The sequence below is a fragment of the Podarcis tiliguerta genome (genome assembly GCF_965153285.1).
Source record: "Podarcis tiliguerta genome assembly, chromosome: 18".
Classification (NCBI taxonomy): Eukaryota; Metazoa; Chordata; class Lepidosauria; order Squamata; family Lacertidae; genus Podarcis; species Podarcis tiliguerta.
Window position 1 is genome coordinate 10920130 of NC_139551.1, and position 15277 is coordinate 10935406.

At 51.5% G+C, this 15277-nt stretch overlaps 1 protein-coding gene across 2 annotated transcripts in view; it reads left to right on the forward strand.

Annotated features, from left to right (window-relative positions):
- Positions 1-3480: 3480 nt before the first annotated feature.
- Positions 3481-15277, forward strand: part of GRIN3B (glutamate ionotropic receptor NMDA type subunit 3B) — a gene marked incomplete at its 5' end in the record, with an annotated part of 41435 nt that continues 29638 nt past the window's right edge. For both annotated transcript variants that reach the window (XR_014506679.1, XM_083421419.1), the window contains one exon: positions 3481-3969. Coding sequence is in view for 1 of the 2 variants with exons in the window: in XM_083421419.1 (XP_083277545.1) it covers positions 3481-3969 (489 nt within the window). The remainder of the gene's footprint in view (positions 3970-15277) is intronic.

Genomic DNA, 15277 nt, shown 5'->3' on the forward strand with positions numbered 1-15277 from the left:
GTCCAACCCCTCGTAATGCAGATATATCAACTAAAGCACCCATGGCAGAGGGCCACCCAACCTCTGCTTCAAAATCTCCAAGGAAGGAGTCCACCTTCTCCTGAGGGAGTCCTTCCACTGTAGAACAGCTGTTCATGTCAGAAAGTTCTTCCTGAGGTTTACTTGGAATCTTAAAGCCATGGGTTCGAGTCCTACCCTCCAGAGCAGGAGAAAACAAGCTTGCCCCCTCTTCCCTGTGATAGCCCTTGCTTGAGATATTGAAAGATGGCTCTCAGTCTCCTCTTTTCTAGGCTAAACATGATTAATAGCCAATGGATATTAATTATTATGAATCTGTTATATTTTCTTTAGGTGGCAGGGAAGCGTCTAGCACCAATCAGCCCAGTGGCTGTGACCTCACAAATGTAAGCTGTCCGGTTTCTGTGAGGGAAGAGGAAGGCGTCAGTTTGGCTGGGATTAAAACCTCACCGAGAGCCACACGAAGGAGGACAGGATTTGTGGGTGCAGCCGAACAGAGATATTTGTATGTTTTTATATGTGTTGTAAGAATGGCTCGGGAAACCCAGCCAGATTGGCAGGCTATAAATATCATCATCATCACCATCATCTGGTAGGGAGGCTTAAGGGAGTCCACAGGCAAGGAGGCTGAAAGATTCACTAAGGTGAGAGAAAAAAGGGAGACAGAGAACTGAGATGGGGAAGGCCTGGTGAGGAGGTGGTGCTTTCACGCAGCTCCCGGACTCTAACGGCGTTTTAATATTTTGCCACCTTGCCAAAATCCCCTAGTGGTCCGTGAAGGGCTTCCGTGACAGCGAAGGGTAACGCAGGTTGAAAACACAATTACTGCCGTAAGCGAATTGATCTCCAAATAAAACAGGAGAGAAGTGAATGGGGACAACATTTATCAATAGGCCGCTGAAAAGGAAGAGAGCAGCGAAAGCCTTTTGTGGCTGGCACTCCGTACGCGTGTCTGCGCTTCTCATCCCTGGCCGTTTTACCAACTGGCCTTCTCCGGGGTCTCAGTTAATGCACAGCCCTCCCCACCTCATACGTCCCCTGTGCATGGAATTCGGAGATAGACTGTGGCTGAATAGGGAGGTTCTACTTAGCTGTCATGGCTGACCACCATTTGCAGACTGCTTAAAATCCTGAGTTTGGGTCTTGACCTGTTTGTTGCGGGATTGGCTTTCCCTCTGTGTAAGACACAAAGGTGTGGCGAAATCAGGGAAGTGGGGTGGGATGTGCGTCTGCTCAAGGGGTTATCAGACTCCAACTCCCATCAGCCTTAGCTGCCAGTCTGGGATGATGGGATATGAGGTCACAGGTCCGTCAACTGAAAAAGAGGCATTCCCTGCCACAGGCAAGAAATGGAAGGGTGCCTCTTTTTTATTTATTTATTTTAATTAAAAATTAATTAAAATGGCTGCATACAAATTCAATTAAAAAAGAAAACAGCACACAGCAATGGTGCAACAACTGCTTATGTTTTAGTGGGGCTGCTACATTACGGGGATTTCAAAGGCGGAATTGACATGGGGGGGGGAATGAATTTATCCTGGATCTTAGGAAAATAGTGGGGGTTTTTTGGCATTTTTGTAAAAAATGAAAAAGCCCAACAACTTTGGGGTTTGTTTAAAAAAGTTCAACAATTTTGGAGTCTTCCTAAAAAAAAGACTATTTTAGAAGATGCCTTTACTAATTTTAGAAGATGCATTTCCTTGCAAGAGAGAGGAATGCTTCTTCCTAGATTAATGCACATATATCTCGACTTTGACCAGTTCTTTTGTATATCACATGAGTTTTAAAAGTATCCTTGTGAATTTTATAAATTTTATGACTCTAAATATGAACAGGAGGAGTTTAATAAGAACACAGTTTGTGAGGGGGGGGGCACGGCATTCTGCATATGTTCAGAGCAGCTCTTTCCACTTTTCGCAAAATTTACGCTGCACCCAGCAACTTGCTTCTGTCAGTGGGCAGCCAAAATGAAAGCTAACACCTTTCCCTCTTCTGTTGATCTCAGCATCTGTTCAGATAGACTGTTTCTGAACCTGGAGGCTCCATTCTGCTGTTCTACCTAACATGGGCATAACCAAGGGGGGCAGGGGGGCAACTGCCCACCCCCCGAAAATCAATAAAAATACATAGCTAACTGAGGTTCTGCCCCCCCCCCAAATCCTGGCTACGTCCAGGGTACCTAATGCCCCTCTATTGACCTCTAATTAGTGTATTCGGCTAATTGGATCAGAGCTAGCCATTTTTTTTAGCGGTTTTGGGTGCCCATGTCCAGTGTCGGCATCACCAACCCTGCCTTCCTCTGCCCCTCTGTGTATGCTCAGAGATTCTTTTCCTTTTCATCTGACACTTTCCCCCCCCCCTCCCGCGTTTCTGGAAAAGTCTGGTGCGCCCCAGCCCAGCCCAAGTCTTCTCCCACCTCTGTGCCTTTCTAGCACCTTCTCCGAACTTTGCACGTGCCCATGGACACACGCGCGCAGCCTGCTTTCCCACAGAGCTGGAGTCCGCCCTCAACCTCTCCTCCTTTCTCAGCAGCGTCTTTTCCGATCCCTTGTTCTCTGCGCTCTGCACATGCTCCATTCCCTTCGCATCTCCGATCTCCTCTCGTCTTCCTCGCTTTGCCTCAGTCCTCCACCCCTTTCCCCGCTCCGCACTCTGCACGCACCCAGAGCCCACCGAGCTCACGTCCCTCCTCCCCCCTGCACTCTGCACATGCTCCCACAGCGCCAGCGGAGCTACTCCCTCGCCGCCTCTCCCGCGCTCTGTGCATGCCCAGAGACTCCTTGCTCGCCTCGCACCGTCTGCCTCTCTTTGGACGAAGCGCAGACCTCTCACCTCACCTAGATGACCCTTCCAACTCTGCCGTTCTAGGTTTCTGCGACTCTTCCTCGCCCGCGCTCTGTGCATGCCCAGAGGCAGGCTCGTCCTCCTCTCCGCTTCCTCGCCTCGCGCCGCCTGCATCTCCTTCGCCGAAACGCAGACATCTCTTTCCGATGCAGCCTCTATATGCGTGCTGCTTAGGGGCGCGTTAGGCGCCCGTGCCAAGCGGCGCTTCTCCTCTCCAACAGGCTGGCGAGGGTGCCATCATCTCCCAAGTACCATCTTCATCCCCAGGTTGGCAGGGTCGCCCTCTGCCGCCCCTAGCGGCGCGCTCCCGCCAGAGCAGCCTCCAGCTCCGCCTGGAGAGCGAGCGAGCAGCAGCCAGAGCGCGGCAGCGGAGGCGCAGCGGCGGAGCGCCCGGCGCGGCGGCGGCAGCAGCTGCGTTTGGATAGGGCGGGGGGGACCCCACTTTCCCTCTGCTCCTGCTCTTTCCCGCTGCTCCTGCTCTGCCCCACTTCCGCGGCCCCTGATGGGCGGGCCCTGGGAGACCCCCTCCCGGCCGCCTCCTTAGGGGACCCCCCACCCAGCGCGGGTGGGGGGCGGGCGCAGGGGTTGCGCGCCCCTGCGCCTTGCGCGCCCTGCCCTATGGAGAGGCGCCGGGCGCTTTGCTGCTGGTGGTGCCTGTCGCTGCTGCTGGCGGGGCAGCCGGCGGCCCGGGGGCACCCGCAGCCCTGCCACATCCTGGCACGGATCGGGCACACCGTGCGCCTGGGCGCCCTGCTTCCCCGCGCGGGCGAAGCCGAGAGCCGGGCGCGCAACGCCCTGGCTCGCGCCAGCCGCACGGCCACCTCCGCGCTGCCCTACAACCTCAGCCTGGAGGTGGTCCCCGGGGCGCCCCGGCAGAGGGACCCGGCCTCGCTGGCCCGCTGGCTGTGCCAGGCGCTGGTGGTGCGCGGAGTGGCCGCCGTGCTCGCCTTCCCCGCGTCCCGCAGGGAGCTGCTCCAGTTGGACTTCGCCGCCGGCTTCCTGGAGATCCCCTTCGTCAGCATCCGGGAAGAGGAAGAGGAGGAGGAGGAGGAGGAGGAAGGCAGAGGGGGACAAAGTGCGAAGACCCCCATGCCCTTCAGGAGCCGGGTAAGGAGAAAAACACCCCCTGTTTTTTTATTTTAAAAAAATGGAGAGCCTCCTCCGGCAAGAGCAGTCTACCAGCCCAGGAGCAAGCAGGCTACAGATCGACTTAGGCAGGGCTTTTTTCCAGCTGGAACTCACCAGAAACCTCTCATGTGGGCGCCATGAGCGTAGCAAGGATTTATGTTGTGGGGTCAGGTTTTATGAATCGGAGGCAGAACCGAGCTCTGTAAAACAATTGATCAGTTAGTTAAGTATTTGTACTTATTGACTTGATTTAGGGGGGTGCAGCTACCCCCTGCCACCCCATTGCCATTATAAGAGAACAAGGGAGGTGTTCATGGTGAGTTCTGGCGCCTCTTTCTCTATAAAAAAAGCACTGGATTTAGGGATCATGGAACTGAAGGGTTGGAAGGGACCCCAAGGGTCATCTAGTCCAGCCCCCTGCAGCGCAGGAATCCTGCCCACAGCCATCCTGGGCTCAAATAACCGACCTTCTGGTTGGGTTCCTTGAGTGATGGACCTGGAAGGGACTCTGTGGGTCATGTGGGGCAGGGCCCACCCTGCTGTGCCGAAATCGCAGCTTTGATTAGTTACGTGGTTGAACCTCCACATTCAAGGGCAGTCTACCTTGGAGAGGCCTCAGGGACAGGTAGCTAAATGAGGCTATCATTGCCCTTCAGGAGGAAGGCAGGCTCTCCCTGTCAGAGAGCCTGCTCACAGGATTCTGCTCACTGAATGATAGAATTGTAGAGTTGGAAGGAACCTCAAGGCTACCCTTTGCAGAGCAAGGATCGCAGCTTTGAATGGTTGGTGTCTAGGAACATCCACAATCAGGAGCAGTCTATCTTGGAGTCACCCAGGCAGCGCACAGGCTAAACGTGGCTATTAATTTGAAATATTTCGCCACCCATCGTAAGCAAAGTCCACAGCAGGTTACAGCTACATTACCAACGATGATCTATTATTTTTTATTGTCCCGAAATACTTGTTATTCTTATTACTTGCATAACTCATTAATACTGCTGTGACTGTGGCCGTCGTACCATTTTATAATGCAGTATTGTGTGCCTTTCTCATAATTCAAGAGTTATTATTGCTTACATAACTTATTAATACAGCTGTACTGTATTAATTGTATGTAAGGCTACGCATAGGATCATAGAACTGTAGAATTCAAAGGGACCCCCAGGGGTCATCTAGTCCAACCCTCTGCAATACAGGAATCCACTCAGAACTAAGTCCCACTTGAAGCCATGGAGCTTGCTCCTGAGTAAGCAGGTAAAGGATTGCAGCCCAAGTGGCTGTTATGTCTGTGGTCAATCTTACCTGAGGGTCCTGGACGCAGGGGGAGAAAGGGCAAGGACTGTCTGCAGCTATTAGCTATGATTAATAATCCTTTTATTGCTTCGATCCCTGAGCTTCCATGTTTGGGAGAAGTCAACCTCTGAGCACCAGAGGCTGCCAAAAGGCAGCAGAGCAGGCTGTCCCTGAGTTGCGAGTACACCTGGCGAACTTCCATTGCAGGGGCAGTCTACCTCGGCTGGAGAGAAAGGACCGGGGAAGGCTGTGAGCCTCCTCCTCCTCCATCATCAATGTTGGCAGCTGCCTTTTTGGTCCTCCCCTCGAGAGGTCGGCTGCATCTGAAGCTGGAAGCTTGAGGGAAATCTGTCGATCGCAAATGCCCATTTTGCAGCCATGCTAAGAGAAAAGTTGTGGGTGGATAATAAGTAGTCAAGGTTAATAAGGGAAGGATATCCCTTTCCCTGGTTGGCTGGACTAGATGGAGACCTCCCTTGGTATTTCTTCTTCAAGTGAACAGAAATATGTATTCCAATAATGATGATGATGATGAGGTACCCAAGGGTCATCTAGTCCAGCCCTCTGCAATGCAGGAATAAAAAATAACAACAGCCCTGTAAGTTCATTGCTTCTGCCCTTAAAAGGTTCCGTCAGCTCCTTATTAGCCTTTGCATGGCAGGGGGTTGGACTGGATGACCTTTGTGGGTCCCTCCCAACTCTATAGTGAAACTGAGCCTCTCCATATAGACATAGTCTACCTTTGAGCACCAGCCGCCGGGGACTAGGAAGGCAGCATCGCCTTTATTCCATGTTGGTGTCCTTTCTGAGGACACGGATCCGGCTCCTGTTTGGAAGCAGGATGTGGTCCTTTTGCCCCCGATCCCAGCAAGGCCACCCCCACCCACCCCACCCCAGTTCTTATTTTAGAGCGAAAGCCTCTGTATCCAGGGGAAGTCTACGGACAAAGAATTAGTGGGTGTCCATTTTGCATCCCACTGTTGGAGACAGGAAACTGGGGTGGGTAAAACCCTTCTGTTTCGGGGGAACACACACACTGAACTTTTCCTTTCCCACACCTGTTCAGTTTGAACCCAATGTTATCCCTACTCAGAGTAGACGTACTGAAATGAAAGGCACTGCTTACTCAAGATGATCAATCCCAGTAAGTGAGGCACAACCCAACAGGGTGGGTTTTTTAATTGAGGGGGACGATGACTGTGATTAGGCTTTTCGGCTGTAAGCCCAGGACCGTCAGCCTTCCTGCTGGCTTCTAATGCCGGTGATTGATGCAAGAGGCGTCCGATCGCTCTGCTCTGGAATAAACAGGCGCAGCTGAGCAGTTGTTCAAAAAAGAACGAAGCCTGTCGATGGGATGTCATGCTCAGACAGGCTCTGGGCCCCGCGACCTGTTTGTGGCTCATAAATCAAGATAGGAAAAGCAGAGGGGTGGGCGGGTGTAATCCTGCCACGGTCCTCTGCCAATTCATGCTGGGAGTCAGTAATCCTCCCATTGAGCTGGTCTGTACTACAGCTATAGACATAGATACCGGAAGATTCACTGGATAGCTCAGCTGGTTACAGCACGGTGCTGAGAACGCCAAGGTTGCAGGTTCGATCCCCGTACGGGGCAGCTGCATTGCAGTGGGTTGGACTAGATGACCCTCAGGGTCCCTTCCGACTCCACGAGTCTGTGATTCTACATCGATATCCTTCCTCCGCATGCATGAGCCCATGCTACTGCATTCCGGTGGCCCAAAGCCACCAGGAACCCCATCTGTGCCAGGCTCTTGGCCGTTCTGCGTTTAATTTTGTTTCTTAACGGGAAAGGATTTGGTAGCTCTCGGCCTGGGAAGTTGATTTATATCAGAGGAGACGGTCTAGCTCAAGGCTGCTGGACACTGGCGGGCAGAGACTCTCTGGGGGTCTCTGGCAGGGAGGGGGTCTCTCTCTGGGGACGCCTCAAACGTCTTGGTGTGTGTGTGCAAAGCAGGGGACTTCACTGCTGAGTTGTGGGGCCTTCCCCCCCTAAAATGAAAAGATGTTTGTCCTCAAGATTCTGGTTTGAACAGGGTTACCAGAAGCTCAGATCCTTTGGCCCATCAACATTAGTGTTACCTGCACTAACTGGCAGTGTTTCAGGAAAGGAGAGGCACCCAAGGTCGCCCAGTAAGCTTTGTTGACAGAAGGCAATTTGAACCCAGCACACTCTGCTTCTTCCTCCACCACGCTACCCATTGCACCGCACCACCCCTGAGAGCTGAGAAGCGGCAGCTTTGCTACCGCATAGCTCAGTCTGTAGACTATGAGGCTCTTAATCTCAGGGTTGTGGGTTCGAGTCCCACATTGGGCGAATGTTTCCTGCGTTGCAGGACTTGGGGGTCCCACCCACCTCTACAATTCTGCAGTTCTATGTTCTTCATAGCCTGGGTCAAAACAGATACCCCCTCCCCCTGGCAAGCAGGCCTAGTGCAAAGACTCTGCCCCTTGTTTTCCCAGCAGATGACAGCAAAAAAAATCGGTCATTATTATTTTTTGCAAAACATGGAGGGAGCCCCCCCCCCCCCCCCAGCTCTCCTTGAATGCATGGGAAATGCAATTGCAGCGGGGATAGGGGACGGAATTGCTAATCAATATGTGCTGGGGCACCGGGACCTTGTCACAGCAGCAGCCGTCTGTTGCAGTTTCTAGGGACAGCAACGCCCCAACAATGCCTGTTGGATTTGGGGAGCAGAAGATAGCGAGATCAGGTGCAAAGATTGGGGTGGAATCTGGTTCCAGCTTTAGAAGGAGTTGGTTGTTTTGTGACACCAAAGAAGCTCAGGACTCCCTCTCCGTCTTTGCCACTCAAGGCTGCTGTTTGGAAAAATCCAGGAATTATTCCAAGATGATAAATAGTAATATCCTCCCTAGGTCTTGCTAAGATCTGGGGGCAAAGGGAGGGATTTGATTTGATTTGATTCTTTTCTGTTGTTTCCCCTCCTTTCCATTGCGCTGTCTTGTCGCCAGGACATTAGTGATCTCTGAGAATTCCTTCCTCGTCGCTGGTTTCCTTTGGTCCAATTCCCCGCAGCCAATATAGGCAATCTGTATTTTGCTCACAGGTTCTCGATGGGGGAAGGAGGGAGAAAAAAACCAATTCCCTCTCGGCGCAGAAGCAAAAGGCTCGATTTTAAACAGGTTTCCAAATAAACCTGAAAAGGAAAAGCACAGCCTCTTTCAAACATCACATTTTCAGACCTGTGAGGTGCATGTTTCCCAGGGGCTGGATGCAGAGAGGTGCGCTCTTGTGGCATTTAAGCACATAAGAAGTCCAGCTTCCTATCTCCACAGCAGCCAGTCAGATGCCTCAAAGGGAAGCCCACAAGCATAATAATAATAATAATAATGTTATTATTTATACTCCACCCATCTGGCTGGGTTGCCCCAGCCACTCTAGGCAACTTCCGACGCATAATACCAAACATTAAAACTTCCCTATACAGGGCCTCCTTCAGATGTCTTCTAAAAGTCATTTGTTTATCTCCTTGACATCTGATGGGAGGGCATTCCATAGGGCGGGCGCCACCACCAAGAAGGCCCTCTGCCTGGTTCCTTGCAACTTCGCTTCTCACAGTGTGAGAACTGCCAAAACGCCCTCGGAACCGGACCTCCACGTTTGGGCTGGATGATGGGTATCCTTCAGGTATCCTGGGCCGAGGCCATTGAGGGCTTTCAAGGTCAGCACCAACACTTTGAATTGTGCTCGGAAACGTACTGGGAGCCAACGCAGGTCTTGCAGGACTGGTGTTATACGGTCCCAGTCACCAGCTTGGCTGCCGCGTTCTGAATTAGTTGTCATTTCGGAGTCACCTTCCAAGGTAGCCCCACAGAGAGCGCATTGCTGTAGTCCAAGCGGGAGAAAACCAGAGCATGGACCACTCTGGTGAGACAGGGTGCAAGCAGGGAGGGTCTCAGATGGAGCTGGCAGACAGCTGCCCTGGATGCAAAATTGACCTGCGCCTCCATGGACAGCGGTGAGTCCAAAATGACCCCCAGGCTGCGTAGCTGGTCCTTCAGGGGCACAGTTTCCCCATTCAGGACCAGGGAGTCCCCCACCCCTTGTCCCCCACAAAACGGCACTTGTACCTTGTCAGGATTTAACCCCAATCTGTTAGCTGCCATCCATGTGAGAGCAATAGTCTTCTCCCACACTTGTTTACCACAGTTCTAAGGTAGACTGGCTCTGTTCATGCAGGCTCCACTGAGGAATCATAAGAAACTCTGAATAGCCCTGCAGGGGGATCAGGCCTTAAGTCCAGCCTCCTGTCCTCACAGAGGCTGACCAGATACCCCAAATGGGAAGCCCCCCCCCCCCGCAAGCAAGACCTGAGTGCCACAGCCGCTCTCCCCACTTGCCACTCCCAGCAGCTTGTGCTCAGAGATACTGGATGCCATTTGGCCATCAATAAGTTCTTGTGAAGCCCAATTTGCACGGCAGGTTTAGCAGCGGTGTTGTAAATTCCCCAAGATCTTTAGAACCGTCCCCCCTGCCTTCTTTGCCTCGCTCTTTAGAACGCAACAGCCATTTCTTTGACGCTGCCACGCACCCATCCATCAAGTAGCCCAGCAGGTGTTGAGGTTCCAGCTAAGAAACAAATTTAAAAAAAAATACATTTGGCAACTTTTTGGGAGGTTTTTTTTACCTTGACATCGCTCCCTTCTGCCGTGAAAAATAGCCTCGTTATGGAGCAGATAACTTCTGGATCCAAGGTAAAGTGACATCGTAGATCTCTCTCCTGCAACAAATGAAAGATGAGTCAACACGGTCATCGCTTGGCAAGGCGAGGTCTTCTATCTGCAGAGGAGAGAGGGAAGGAGTTGGGCTGAAATAGCGTAGAGGTGGCTTCAGGGCTGAGCACGGTTTATGGTGCAACACGGGTGAAGTTAACCTCCCCTTGGCCTGTAGATTTCTCCATGCCTGGTCTTTGAAAGTGCACTTTCTCTCTCCAAATGGAGGCGTTCTTCCATCTCTCAGGCTTTCTTTGGCCCTGATAAAGCCACACAACACAGACAAGATAGATCCGTAGAGTTGGAAGGGATCCTGAGGATCATCTAGTCCAACCCCCAGGAATGCAGAAAAATGCTGGCATATTATTTACACCCTGCCCCTCTGAGTGGGTTGGCCCAGCCACTCTGGGCAGCTTCCAACATACAGTGGTACCTCTGGATACGAATGGGATCCGTTCCGGAGCCCTGTTCGCATCCTGAAGTGAACACAATCTGCGTCTGCGCATGCGCGGGTCTTGATTTGCCGCTTTCGCGCATGCGCGTGACGTCATTTTGACCGTTTGCGCATGCGTGAGCAGCGAAACGCGTTCCGTTACTTCTGGGTCGCCGCGGAGCACAACCCGAAAGTGCTCAACCTGAAGCATATTTAACCCGAGGTATGACTGTACAGTCATACCTCAGGTTACGCATGCTTCAGGTTGCGTTTTTTCGGGTTACAGACCGGCCGAAACCCGGAAGTAGCGGAACAGGTTACTTCCGGGTTTTGGGGTTGTGCATGCGCAGAAACGCTAAATTGCGCTTTGCGCATGTGCAGAAGTGCCGAATCGCAACCCGCACGTGCGCAGACGTGCTGCTGAGGGTTGTGAATGTGCATCCCGCACGGATTACATTCGCAACCCGAGCGTCCACTGTATATTAAAACATGAAGCATTTTTAAAAACTTCCCTATCCAACATTTTCCCGATGGAAATAGGGACTTCCTAAGGAAAAGTGGGACGTTCTGGGGAGAAATCGGAAACTAGAACGGCTTCTGTAAATCTGGGACTGTCCCTGGAAAACAGGGACCCTGGGAGGGTCCGGCCTTAGGCAGAGGGACAGATCCTTCCCTCCTCTTGTGAGAGTCATTCCTTGAGAGCTTTGGAAACCACCAGTTGACAATGAGGGGCCCAAAATTAAAGCCAGATAGCTGTGTCAATCTGCATCCATTTGCTTCAAATTGTCACCTTGTCCTCCCTGCCATTTCACTCTTTGCTAAATAAAAGCAGCCAGAGCCTGTCAGCAGAGAGGAAAATGTTTGCCCAGGGTGACCCCTGGGGTCCCACTGAGTCTCTCCAAAAAGATAACCGGCTTCCATTAGTAAATAATTGCTTTGCCCACTTACGATCTCAAGGACATCCATTGCAGAGGACTCCCCAAAGCCTCATTCTCAGCAGGGCTGGAGTTGCAGCCGTATATTTATGGGGTAGCAGCGGAGTGGGGTTTGGGGAGGGGGCAGGAGATAGGGGCTTTCCTCCGCCAGGGCATTCCTGGTGATCTTTATCAGCTGCAAGGCAAGAAGGGTTATGATAATTGCATGATCCCACAGTGAGGATCCCCCTGGAGATTTTGCCACAGCCAATTAGTCGCTGCTCCCAGCATTGCTGCTGGAAAGTGTGTCATTTGGGGAGGGGGAGACTCCATAGGCAGCGCAACGAGAAACTTTCTGGGAGTCTAGTTCACTTTCGAAATTTGGGGGTCGGGGGCTCATCCGCGCTGCACTTTGATAATTTTAGACCCCAGATTAGGCAGCCTTATGGCGGGGGCTCATTGGATCAGAGAGGAGGTGGTGGAGTGGTCTGATGTGGCCCTCAAGACCTCTCCCCCCCCCCAGCCTCAGGGCTTTCCCCAAGCCACAACCCCTCCCCACGGGCCATGCCCCTCACCAGTCCTGCTTTAGTGCTTTTGGCAGCCTGGAAATGTGTCCTTGAGCTCTGAAAATGTGTACCCTCCAACATTTCTCTGATGAAAATAGTAAAGGTAAAGGTACCCCTGTCCATACGGGCCAGTCTTGACAGACTCTGGGGTTGTGCGCCCATCTCACTTAAGAGGCGGGGGCCAGCGCTGTCCGGAGACACTTCCGGGTCACGTGGCCAGCGTGACATCGCTGCTCTGGCGAGCCAGAGCCACACACGGAAACGCCGTTTACCTTCCCGCTGGTAAGCGGTCCCTATTTATCTACTTGCACCCAGAGGTGCTTTCGAACTGCTAGGTTGGCAGGCGCTGGGACTGAACGACGGGAGCGCACCCCACCGCGGGGATTCGAACCACCGACCTTTCGATCGGCAAGCCCTAGGCACTGAGGCTTTTACCCACAGCGCCACCCGCGCCCCTGATGAAAATAGGGATGTCCTATTCCATCACCACCACCACCATCATTTTATTATTTATACCCAACTCATCTGACTGGCAATATTTCAATAGAACCTCCATGGCCAGTCAGCACCTACCTTTGAATATGAGGTCCCATTGGTTTGTGCCATTCCTTTTCCTACAGAGACGGGCACCAAGAGCTCCTATTTGTGTGGTGTCATCTTGCAAAGGGCTTCCATCCAGCCCACAAATCTCTCTTGCAGCAGAGTTGCCACCCGGAGTCCGGAGCCTGAGTTAACTTTGGAAAAGCTGCCTGGGCACTTTCCGTTTTCCTCCTTCCTCCTGTCCAAAGCCATATAAATGATGGTTGAACTCGGAGAGGAGGTTTTTATTGTGCTGTATTTCCTCCGTCTCCAGACAGTCTATTAGAAAGTTCTGGACATGACGAGCTGGGGCTGGTGGTTCTCCTTGGGACTTGGCTGAAGCAGCAAAGTCGGCCGAAGGAGAAGATCTGGTGGGCTGGACAGCCCTGTTTAAAAGCCAGGATACCTCAGTCAGTAGAGCATAAGACTTTCAATCTCAGGGTCCTGGGTTTGAGCCCCATGTTGGGCAAAAGTCGATTCAAATAGATGGCCCTCGTGGCTCCTTACAACTCTACAATTCCATGAGGAACAAAAATGAATTTACAAGCGATGGAGAAACACCTCTGTTCAGAAGAGGCATTGCCTCAATATTTCCTGCCGCATGCAAGAGACAAAGGAACACCTCTATTTTAAAAGAGCAGTTCTCCGGGAGGTGGAAGAATGCCTCTGTTTCGAACATGGTTTCCCAAATTTGGGTCCCCGGCTGTTGTTGGACTACAACTCCCATCATCCCTAGCTAGCAGGTATGGTGGGAATTGTAGTCCAAAAACAGCCGGAGACCCCAATTTGGGAAAACTCTGATTCAGAAGAGGCGTTCTCTCCTAAGAGACACAGAGCACTTTTCCAACCAGGCCTCTGCAGACCGAATGAGCTGTTTGCATCAAACAGAATTAGGATCTCCTGCTCAGTCACTATTTCGTTCCAGTTTCTGATTGCAGGGGGCTAATAGTTTCCACTGTGACTTTTTCATTTTGTGCGTGTGGCTCTGTGGAACTCCCTGCCTCTTGAGAGCAAGCAGGCACCATAGAAACCCTGCAATAATCCCTACGCTCTTTTCAGATCTATTTGCTTAGCTAGCAACTGACATTTCACATGTGATGATGGTCTTCATGGGATGTGGTTACCGTTTCCAATTCCATTAACCACCCACCTCAATTTCCTGCATCACCCACAAACATGGGCACATTTTCTTTCGTGTATTTCATTGTGTCTATCAGTCACTTCCCATTAAAGCATCCCAAAGAGATAAACACTTTTTTTATTAAGAAAAACAGTAATGAAAACATCAATAAGTGTGGCTCAAGGGGCTCCGTGGAGACGACCTTGACGTGATCGTACCAGCTCTGGGCTGGCGATTTGTCTTTCTGAGCATTGCTCCACTGTTCAACAACGCATGTGCGCATGAGGGGAGGCGTCCTGAACCAACCGTGCGTAGTCTCACGCCTCGTGCTGGAATCATGCTTTATTTTTATTTATTTTTAGGGGGGGGGCTGTAGCTGGGCGTTCCGACTCACTATTAGGCAGCTCCATTTGCTCCAGTTTGAAAATCAGAATGGTGAGGTCCGGAACCTTGTGTAAAAGAAGGGTTGTGAGTCGCTGGCACAGAGCGCATGCCAGTCTTGCAGAACGTCCCAGAGCAACATGGGACTCGGGTGGGGTGAGGAGATGATACCCAGTGCCAGGGCGCTTGCTTGGCATGCAGAAGGTTCAACCCCAGTGGCATCTTCAGGTAGGGCTGGGAGATTCCCCTAATTCTGAAACCCTGGAGGGCTGTTGCATACCCTCCAAAATTTCTCCAGTGAAAATAAAGGTAAAGGGACTCCTGACCATTAGGTCCAGTCGTGGCCGACTCTGGGGTTGCGGCGCTCATCTCGCTTTATTGGCCGAGGGAGCCGGCATGCAGCTTCCGGGTCATGTGGCCAGCAGGACTAAGCCGCTTCTGGCGAACCAGAGCAGCGCACGGAAACGCCATTTACCTTCCTGCTGGAGCGGTACCTATTTATCTACTTGCACTTTGACGTGCTTTCAAAACTGCTAGGTTGGCAGGAGCAGGGACCGAGCAACGGGAGCTCACCCCGTCGTGGGGATTCAAACCGCCGACCTTCTGATCTGCAAGTCCTAGGCTCTGTGGTTTAACCCACAGCGCCACCTGCATCGCTTCCGGTGAAAATAGGGACGTCCTATTCCATCATAACAACAACAACTTTCTTATTCATATCGTGCCCAGCCGGCTAGGTTGGCCCAGCCCCTTTGGGCGGCTTCCAACATATATAAAAATACAATAAAACATTAAAAAACTTCTCTATCCAGGGCTGTCGTTAGATTTCTTCTAAAGCTTGTATAGTGACTTACCTTCTTTGCTCGGGGGTTGCATAACTACATATCCACCAACATTTCTCCTATGAAAATAGGGACGTCCAATGGGAAAGTAGGGATCAAATCAGAAACCGGGATGGCTTCTGCAAGTCTTGGACTTTTCTGGGAAAATAGGGACACTTGTAGGATCTTCGTAGATCAGTGGTTCTCCAAGGCTATGGCAGGAGGACTCTTGCAGTCCCTTCCAACTGGACAATTCTATGATTCTCTGTTCCTATGTAACTGCATTTTTTTATACTTTCTGAATGCCCCATGATTATATGATAAATTAGTGGTGTTCTTGGTTATTAATCAAGTACTGCTATGAGCTGTTGTAGTAATAATAATAATAATAATAATAATAATAATAATAATAATAAATTATTTATACCCTGCCC